Below are 9741 nucleotides of genomic sequence, written 5' to 3'. Positions count from 1 at the left end.
TATTGAAAATGGTTAGAATGCTTTGAATTTATTATCTGGTGGTTCAAATGACCTAGCATGGGGTTTAACTATTATTTACAATTATGAGTATAAGGGTCTCGCTGTTTACAATTATGAGTACGAGGTCTTTATTTACAATTATGACCTTAGGGTTTAGAGAGGTGCACTATATAACTCTTCATCATTCGTCATTTTTTTTTGTAATTAGTAACATTCTCTCTAATTATTGTCCCAGCTGACTATGAACTTTACGTTCACAATCACAATTTACTCAGATTTAACGGTAAAAAACAATTCAAGAGTCAAGGAGGTAGTATGTTTGAGGCTTGAAAATCTTCTGTCGTTTACCGGATGACAGCTCAATCATGTAGGCGAAGCTCCAAGAACTAAACGATAGTTCAATTATGTAAACGATAGGATGAAGCACTAGACGTTCGTGTAGACGACAGATGATTGAAGCTAAAAGATCATATAGACGACAGCTGAAGAGCTAGACGATCATATAGATGACAGCTGAAGAGCTAGACGATCGTATAGACGATTGGAGACGGAGCTAAACGATCAAGTACACGATGTGATAGGAACCACACGATCGTGTAAACGATACTTTAGTAAATGCTAAATGATCGTAGAGTTAGAAAGAAAGAACACATGAGTTTAAGTGGTTCAGCCAAAGTCCTACGTCCACTATGCAAATCGGGAGGGTCTCTTTCATTACTTCTTCTTCAAGGTTATTACAGAATGAATGCCTTGCTCTCTCTTGTTTTCTTATTACATCATTCTCACATTCGTTTTCTTTATATATACAAGCGCAATGGTCAACGATGAAGCTCTGGTGGTTACAACATATAACAGAAAGAAGTCAACAACGGTTCAATTGCCTACAACGATGTTTTTCTTGTCTTCAATTCTTTATGTAACAATCTTAACCTTTGTAAGCATCCAGAGTACCTTTCCCTCTTTGCTTGATGAGCTGACTTGAGCTAACCTTTTTCAGGTAGCTCGAAACCATGAAGGTCCAAGCATTGGCCAAGCTTGTTTAATGGAATTGTTTTGGTTAGCATATCAGCTGCATTGTTTGAGGTATGAATCTTCACTACCTCAACTTCTCCTTTCTCAATCTTTTGTCTAATGAAATGATATTTAATGTCAATGTACTTGGTTCTGCTGTGAACTATTGGTTTTTAGATAGGTAGGTTGTGCTCTAGTTATCACAATATATTCTGACCTTTGTTTGTGTTATGCCAAAATCATTTAGTAAACCTTTCAGCCACAAACCTTCCTTCATAGCCTCAGACAGTGCAATGATCTTAGCCTCTGTTATGGAAAGTGCCACAAAGGTTATAAACTAGCTTTCCAACTTATCAAATTGTTCCCCCATAGGAAAACATAGCCTGATAAAGAACGCCTTCTGTCCAAATCCCTTGTATAATCTGCATCTACATAACCATACATTTCATTATTGGATGGCTCATTCTGTCTATATAAGACCCTTGTATCCTTTGATGAATATAGATACCTCGGTATCCACTTGACTACTTCCATATGTCATTTTCCAGGGTTTGCCATGTACCTACTGACCATACTTGTTGCATAAGACAGATCTGGTTCTGGTAGAATTCATAAGGTACATTAGAGATCCCACTACTTGGGAATAGGGAACAACCTTCATATGGTTTATATGCTCTTCATCTATACCTTTTCGACTATTTTCAGCTAAGAGCTTGAAATGAGGTGCAAGAGGAGTGCCAACTGGTTTAGCACTCTCTATTTTGAAACTTTTGCAATATTTTTGCACAATATTCTGAACTGACTTACTTGCAATCTACCTTGTTTTCTGTCTCTCTCAATTCTCAATTCCTAGGATCCTTCTTGATTCCCCTAGGTCTTTCATATCAAACTCTTTCTTTAAAAGCATTTTAACTTGCCTCAATTCTTTTTTTGGAGCTCCTGGCCAGCAGCATGTCATCTACATAAAGAAGTAGATAAAACTGGTTCCTTGAAGCTACTAGAGTTTGTATAAACACACCAATCATATGAGCTTCTCTTGAACCCCATCTTGGAGATCACTTCATCAAACCTCTCATACCAACATCTTTGGTGACTGCTTGAGGCCATATATTAGACTTATTCAGCAAACATTCCAAGTCTTCCTCCCCCTTTTCACATAACCTTGAGGTTGCATCATGTAAATGGTCTCATTCAACAACCCATGTAAAGGCTGTCTTTACATCCAATTGGTCTAAACTCCAAGTCCTTTTGCACAACTAAGGAAAGGAGTAGCCTAATGGATGTATGCTTCACACTGGAGAAAAGACCTTAGTGTAATCTATACCTTCATTTTTAGTAAACTCTTTAGCAACTACCCTTGCCTTGAACCTAGATTTTTTGCACACATGGAATCTCTTTTTAAATTTGTAAATCCACTTACATGAGATAAGTTTTTTACCCTTTTGGAAACGGTAACTAGTCTCCAAGTGTCATTTTGGTTGAGGGACTTCATTTCATCATTCATTACCTCAATCACTATCTAGCATCAAGGATGTTTGTTGCTTTTTCAAAGCTGGTAGGTTTCATTGTTGCTTAATGAAATGGCAGCACTTAATGCTACATTAGCAAAATCAGATTTCTTGGAATCTAGCTAGTGGCACAATAGTTCTTCTAGGTCTGTTCTCTTGCTAATGAATAATTGTGTAAGTCCATGTGTTCCTCACCATTTTCATATGTAATAAATATACTTTTTTAAATTGTACTCAAAATAACAATAATGATAATACTTTTCACATACTAATACTTCAACATTAACTATATCCACCGTTATATAAAATATACAATAAGTTGCTAATTCTTTAACTTTTTCAAAGTAAGCTCCCTTCAACGAGAAAGGGAAACATCGATAGAAATTCCCTTGGATCTTCAAGTTTATCATAACCTAATTTGAAAAGGAAAAAATATATATATTGTTAATGTCTCCATCAAGAAAAAAGAGTTTTCATATGTGTCGAATTATATTTTTACGTAAAAACGAACTTGGCTCAGTTTGATGTTGACATGAAAACGGAGCTCCAATCTCCCACACTATGATTATTTTACTAAAAAAGTTATATTTTTACATTCAATTAATCTTTGGCACACAAAGGCAAAAGAGCCCATCAACACAAGAGTCCTTTAACGCATCTCATGAAATGTCAAGATAAACACTGGTGGATAATTCTTCCTAAAAGATGAACTATAGATCTCCAGAACTTTGTCAATTGAGTCAAATCTGTGCGTTATATTTTTTCCTCTTCCATTTTGATTAAATTAGAATTTTAGTATCAGGAGAAAGTTAGAAATTAATATTTTATAATTTAAAATTAAAATTTAGTCTATATAATTGGATAAAGATTAGCAACTATTTATTAAATCATAAGGATTAAATTCTAAACTTTTCAAAACAATATGAACCAAATTTACAATTTAATCTTCTATTTTTCCCCTCGTCGCTGTGAACTTTTGTCGTCATTTTCTCCTTATTCGAGGACTGTACTAAAATTTTAATTGTATGCAATATGATAATTATATAAGCATTTTTATGATAATTATATATAATAAAGAGAAATATGGAATATGATATTATTTGTATGTTTCATTTTTAATTATATAAGCATTTTTCTTGTCATTTATCGACTTTTTCAATGTACCACTTGGATATTTTTAATCGATAATGATATTTCAAAATGTCAAAAGAAAGCATAGAGGACTTCCAAACTTTTCAATTGATCAATATATAAAAGAAATTTTCTCATTGGCTTTGCATCTTCTACTTTCTTATTGCTTTGCAGTTCCTTTGATTTGTCTTTCAGATTTCTCAATATGAATGGTGCAAGGGGATCATCTCCCTCACGTTTTAGATGGAGTTTTGATGTATTCTTAAGTTTTAGGGGTGGGGATACTCGTTCCAATTTCACGAGCCATCTTAATATGGCTTTGCGTCAAAAAGGAATCAATGTCTTCATAGATAACAAGCTTTCAAGGGGTGAAGAAATTTCTGCATCTCTCTTGGAAGCTATTGAAGAATCGAAGATCTCGATCGTTATAATCTCTGAAAATTATGCATCTTCGAGTTGGTGTTTGAATGAACTGGTGACAATCATCATGTGTAACAAATCAAGAGAACAACTTGTTTTACCAGTTTTTTACAAAGTGGATCCATCTCATGTAAGAAAACAAATTGGAACATTTGGAGAAGAATTTGTCAAACTTCAAGTTAGATTCTTCAACAAGATGGAAGCATGGAGGGAGGCTCTGACTACTGTTTCCCACATGTCTGGATGGGTTCTAGGCAAAGAGTATTTTTTTCCCTTATTCTTCCTATTTCTTCTTCTTTTTTGTTCATCAACTTCTATTTTGACTATCTTCTCTTATTTAAAGAAGTGGGGAAAGTAAAACAAATGTATTATTTACCCTTATTGGGTAACAATTTCATTTTTTATTTTTATTTTCGAAAATTATGTTTGTTTCTTTCCAAATTTTTTATGGGTTGTTTTTAAAAATAGAAAAATAAATCAAAATATTTACAAAATATAGCAATATTTTAAAACACTCGTCCGATGATAGACGTTGATAGACACTGATAGACTTCTATCAATGATATTGTTAGACAACGATAGAAGCTATGAAGCACAGGCACAGATACGACTATACGATACGGATACGACAATTCGTCAATTTCTAAAAGACTAAGATACGGATAAGTCTAAGGATGCGTCATTTTTTAATATTTTTTTAATATATATATTTATAAAAAAAATGAGGATACTGATACATTGAAGATACATTTTTTTCTTTAAAAAAAATCTAGGATATAGATAAATTTAGCATACAAGTTAATAACAATAGCACAAAATAGAATACAAATACTGAAATACAATACATAAAAAGTAGTATCTAGATGTTAACTACAATAGTTAATTAAATGCAATAGAAAAGTTACTCATATTGCAAAGAAGAAGAAGAAAATTAGAGGGAGAAGTATGAAGATAAACGAAAACTTATTGTTGAAAATATCCAAATAGTTTATATTTTGGTGGACTTTGTGGGGACTCAAATGTGAAGATGAAGAATGAATGATTCTAGTCCTAGGTTTGGTCCGCTATTTTTTTTTCTTTTAGTTTTGGACTCGAGTAGTGAGCTTTTTAAATAGGTTGCCTAATTTTAGATTGAGAAAGATTAGATGAGTTACTTATCTTTACTTAGAAATAGATATGTTAGATACGTATCTGGGAAGTATCTGGAAGTATAGATACGTCAAATCGCGTGTCAGATACGTACCTGAGAAGTATTTGGAAGTATCAGTATCCGATACGTGTCTGATATTGATTCTTTGCCTCACATGAAGTATCTGTGTTTCATAAGATAAAAGTCTATCAATGTCTATCAACGTCTATCATTGATAGTTCTAAAATTTTAATATATCTTGTAAATATTTTCAACAATTTTACCTTTGAAATAATTTTCCATTTTTAATTATAGTTTTTAATTTTATTCAAAGAAAATTTGAATTTCTAGCCGTATTCTAAAATCATAGCAAATTCTTTAAAACTATTATTCTTACTATTTTATTACTTTTTAGAACTTTGGTTTAGTTTTTGGAAAAAAAAGTTATACAAATCATAAAAATCTATAGGTGAAAATAATGTTTATAGCTTTCATTTACAAAAATTAAAAACCAAAAATCAAAATAGTAATCAAATAAGTCTTAGTTTTTTTTTTTCTTGTTTTTTTTTTTCAAATTAGAATTATCGATCAATTTATTTGTTTATCCTATCTTCACAACACCTTTTGATGAACACAAGTAGGTTGGATTTAATAAGACTCAGTTTATTTGGTTATTTCGCTTTTCTATGCTTCCATTTTATGATATATTGTTGAGAAAAAAAAAAGTATGTTTTTTTTCTTTAAATGTCAGTGATGATGAAGCAAATATGATTTCAAACATTGTTCAAGAAGTTTGTGAGAAATTAGATCGTGTAACAGCACAGTTGCCCGTTGCTAAATATCCAGTTGGAATTAACAGACAAGTTATGAGTTTACTCTCTCATGTTATGATTGATGGAACTAGAATGGTTGGATTATATGGGATTGGAGGTATGGGTAAGACAACTTTGGCCAAAGCTTTATACAATAGAATTGCTCATAAATTTGAAGGTTGTTGCTTTCTAGCAAATATTGGAGAAGCTTGTAAGCTATATGAGGGCCTAATTCAGCTCCAGAAGCAACTACTTTCTGAGATTTTAATGGAAGACTTCAAAGAACCTTTCAATCTCCATAGTCGAATTTACACCATAATGAAAAGACTACGCTCAAAAAAGATTCTCTTGATTCTTGATGATATAGATAAGAGTGAACAATTAGAGACATTGGCGGGTGGACGTGATTGGTTTGCACCTGGTAGCAAGATCATTGCGACAACAAGAAATGGAAAGTTACTTTCTAATCATGGATTTGATAGATTGGAAAAAGTTAACGGATTGAATGCCAATGAAGCTCTTGAGCTTTTTAGCTGGCATGCTTTTAAGAATAGACATCCTTCGAATGATTATTTGGGCCTTTCAAAACGTGTTGTACGTTATTGTAAAGGTCTTCCCTTAGCTCTTGAATTGTTAGGTGCATTCCTTTATTCTACCGAGCAATCCAAGTTTAAACGTATATTGGATGAATATGAAAACTCGTACCTTGATAAAGATATTAAAGATATACTTCAAATAAGTTATGATGGACTTGAAGAAGATGTAAAAGAAATTTTCCTCTACATTTCTTGTTGTTTTGTACAAGAAGATATAGACAAGGTTAAAATGAAGTTAAGAGGCATGTGGATGTGTAGGTTTGGAAGAGGGAATTACGAAACTCATGAATCTATCACTTCTTACCATCGATAAATTCAATCGGATTGAAATGCATGACTTGATACAACAAATGGGTCGCACAATTCATCTTTTGCAGACTTCTAAATCTCTTAAAAGAAAAGGATTATTGATTGAAAGAGATGCTATGGATGTGTTAAATGGAGATACGGTGAGACGTTTTACCCAATGTTTGTTTATGCTTATTTATTATGAGAATTCATTTTTATATTGACTTTATTGTTTTTTAAATGACTTTAACTGAAAGTTTTGTCCTGTATCTTTGTAGGAAGCAAGAGCAGTGAAAACCATAAAATTGAACTTTGATCAGCCTACTGAGCTAGACATTGATTCAAGAGCTTTTGAAAAAGTGAAAAACTTGGTAGTGCTCAATGTTCACAATGCCACATCTTCAAAAAGTCTCGACTTTCTACCAAGTAGCTTAAGGTGGATCGGTTGGTATACATTTCCTTTTTCATCTTTGCCTTCAAGCTACTCGATGGAGAAACTTATTGAACTCAAATTGCCAAGTAGCTCCATCAAACATTTTGGAAAAGGATTTATGGTAACTAATTAATTTTATACTTATAAACCATGCTTTAATTTTAAATGTTAGCTCAATTTGAAAATTTGATTCTACTTTCTTTTGTTATTCATTGCAGAATTGTGAATGGTTGAAGCATATAGATCTTCGTTACTCAATGTTTTTGGAGGAAATTCCAGATTTATCCGCTGCAATAAACCTCGAAAGAGTTGGAATCTTTTTGGGGTGTAGAAATTTAGTGAAAGTTCATGAATCAGTTGGATCTCTTAAGGTAAACTTGCAAAATTGAACTTTGTAGTCATAAGGGCCTTAATGCAGTTTCCACGCAAACTTAAAGTTGAGTCCTAAAATTATGTGACAATGGGAGAGTGCAAGATTGTTGGATAGTGTCCTCATTTCAAGTGAAGAAATGAAGTCTAATTTAGAAGAATTAGATTATCCATAGTAGTATTATGACAAATCTATCTCCAACTATTGGATATCTGACTAGCCTCAAAGTTTTGACAATCCAATGAGTGCCAAGAGCCAAGTACAATTTATCGTTTGAGCAATCTTACTTCTTTAGCTGTCTTAGATTCTGATCTTTCAACATTTCCTTCCTTATACCCTTGTTCCCTTTCCTTATTTCCCTACCTAACATATTTACAAATTAGTGGCAACAACCTAACAAATTTGAGTTTCTTAAAAACCATCGCTCATGTCGCCCCTTCATTAAGAGAGTTGGACTTGTCTGGAAACAACTTTTCTAGCCTACCCTCCTGTATTGTTAATTTTAAATCATTGAGATTTCTTTATATAATGTATTGTGAGTTGCTTGAAGAAATTTCAAAGGTTCCAGAAGGCGTAATTTGTATGAATGCTGTAGGGTGCATATCATTGGCCAGATTTCCAGACAACATAGCTGATTTCATATCTTGTGATCCGGTACATATATCCTCTCTTTCTCCTGACCTTCATCTCTCTAATATTTTCGTCGTATTATTATTTTACATATTCACTCTTGTATGGTGCAGGAATATGTAGATGAAGGATTCAAACAACTCATATTAATGAATTATGAGATTCCAGAATGGTTCAGTTACAAGGGTATAAACAATCCAATTATGTTTTTTATGCCATTTAATTATCTAGGTCGGAGATTGAAAGTTTTTGCTCCTTGCGTTAAATTTCAAGTTAATCATGTTACCCGACATCATTGGCCAATGATGCTTGAATGTGAAGTGTTTATCAACGACATTCAAGTATGGAGTTCTGAAGAATCTGAGGATTCCTTTCTTGAACACCCATGGAGAAGGTTGGTCATAGAAGTATCACCATGTGAGTATATGTGGTTGATTGTACTCAATCCTCATAGAGATTTCTACCAAGATTGGGATGATTTGATGGAGAAATCACCAGAGATTGATCCAAGTATGCCATGTTTTGGGAGTAATTCAATGGAAATGGACGATAATATTCCAAATGATGATTGGAATTATGTTGGTAGAAGTATTTGGAAGAAATTTACGGTATCATTTGAGCTTAATCCCATGTTTACGGACACTATAATAAGTATAACAAGTTGTGGTGTTCATGTCATCATGGAGGAATGATGTGGAAATTATATGGATTTATGGGTGAAGATTATAAGCTCATACATCAACATTCAAGAAGCTGTTTCACATTTCTTTAATCTTTACCGTTAGTTATTGTAACTACTTGTATCAGAAATTAGTATAAATACTCATCATTTACAAAATTTTAGATACAACAACTACATAGCTTCAAGAAGAACTTGAAAAATCTGTAAAAAAAAAAAAAGAGTCTATGACTTAGCTTCATTAATAAAACTCTCTCCTTCCCGTGGATGTAGGGTTTAATAGCCGAACCACGTAAATCGTTGAGCATTTTTCTTCCCTTTCTTCTCATCATCTACAAGATAGCTCGATCATTTACTTTTTTATCATATCGTCTAGAAGATCGACCGATCATCTACCTTTTCCTTCAGCAATCGTCTACATGATTGCATGTTCATTTACCTTTTCCTTCTGCCATCGTCTACCTGATTGCAAGACTCCTCCATCGTATACTCAAAGAAGTCGCACATATCAAACAAGAAGAAATCATTAGGGTTAGAAGAAAGTAAAGAACACAGAAGGCGGAGAACGAGAGAATCAGTGAGCAAGAGAGAGAAAGAAAAAGAAAATTAATTTGCATTAATCACCCATCAGAAAAAGAAGTCTTTTTCATTTTTTCCATCAGACAAAGAGCAGTAGGATCGACCACGTGTAAGGCATCCGCTGGAAAATCATGGGCTCTTATCAACCAAGTTCT

General features: G+C 33.1%; 1 protein-coding gene across 1 annotated transcript; it reads left to right on the top strand.

The window, feature by feature from the left end:
* Positions 1 to 3855: 3855 nt before the first annotated feature.
* Positions 3856 to 9020, top strand: LOC120068810 (TMV resistance protein N-like). Its single transcript, XM_039020441.1, is given in 6 exon segments — positions 3856 to 4331; positions 5951 to 6844; positions 6846 to 7056; positions 7174 to 7449; positions 7547 to 7666; positions 8442 to 9020. Coding segments are annotated over 6 exon segments (2556 nt in total).
* The last annotated feature ends 721 nt before the right edge of the window (positions 9021 to 9741 follow it).

This window comes from Benincasa hispida, unplaced genomic scaffold (genome assembly GCF_009727055.1).
Source record: "Benincasa hispida cultivar B227 unplaced genomic scaffold, ASM972705v1 Contig1079, whole genome shotgun sequence".
Classification (NCBI taxonomy): Eukaryota; Viridiplantae; Streptophyta; class Magnoliopsida; order Cucurbitales; family Cucurbitaceae; genus Benincasa; species Benincasa hispida.
The sequence above is the reverse complement of the archived record's forward strand: the minus strand, read 5'-3'. Positions and strand labels throughout refer to the sequence as shown.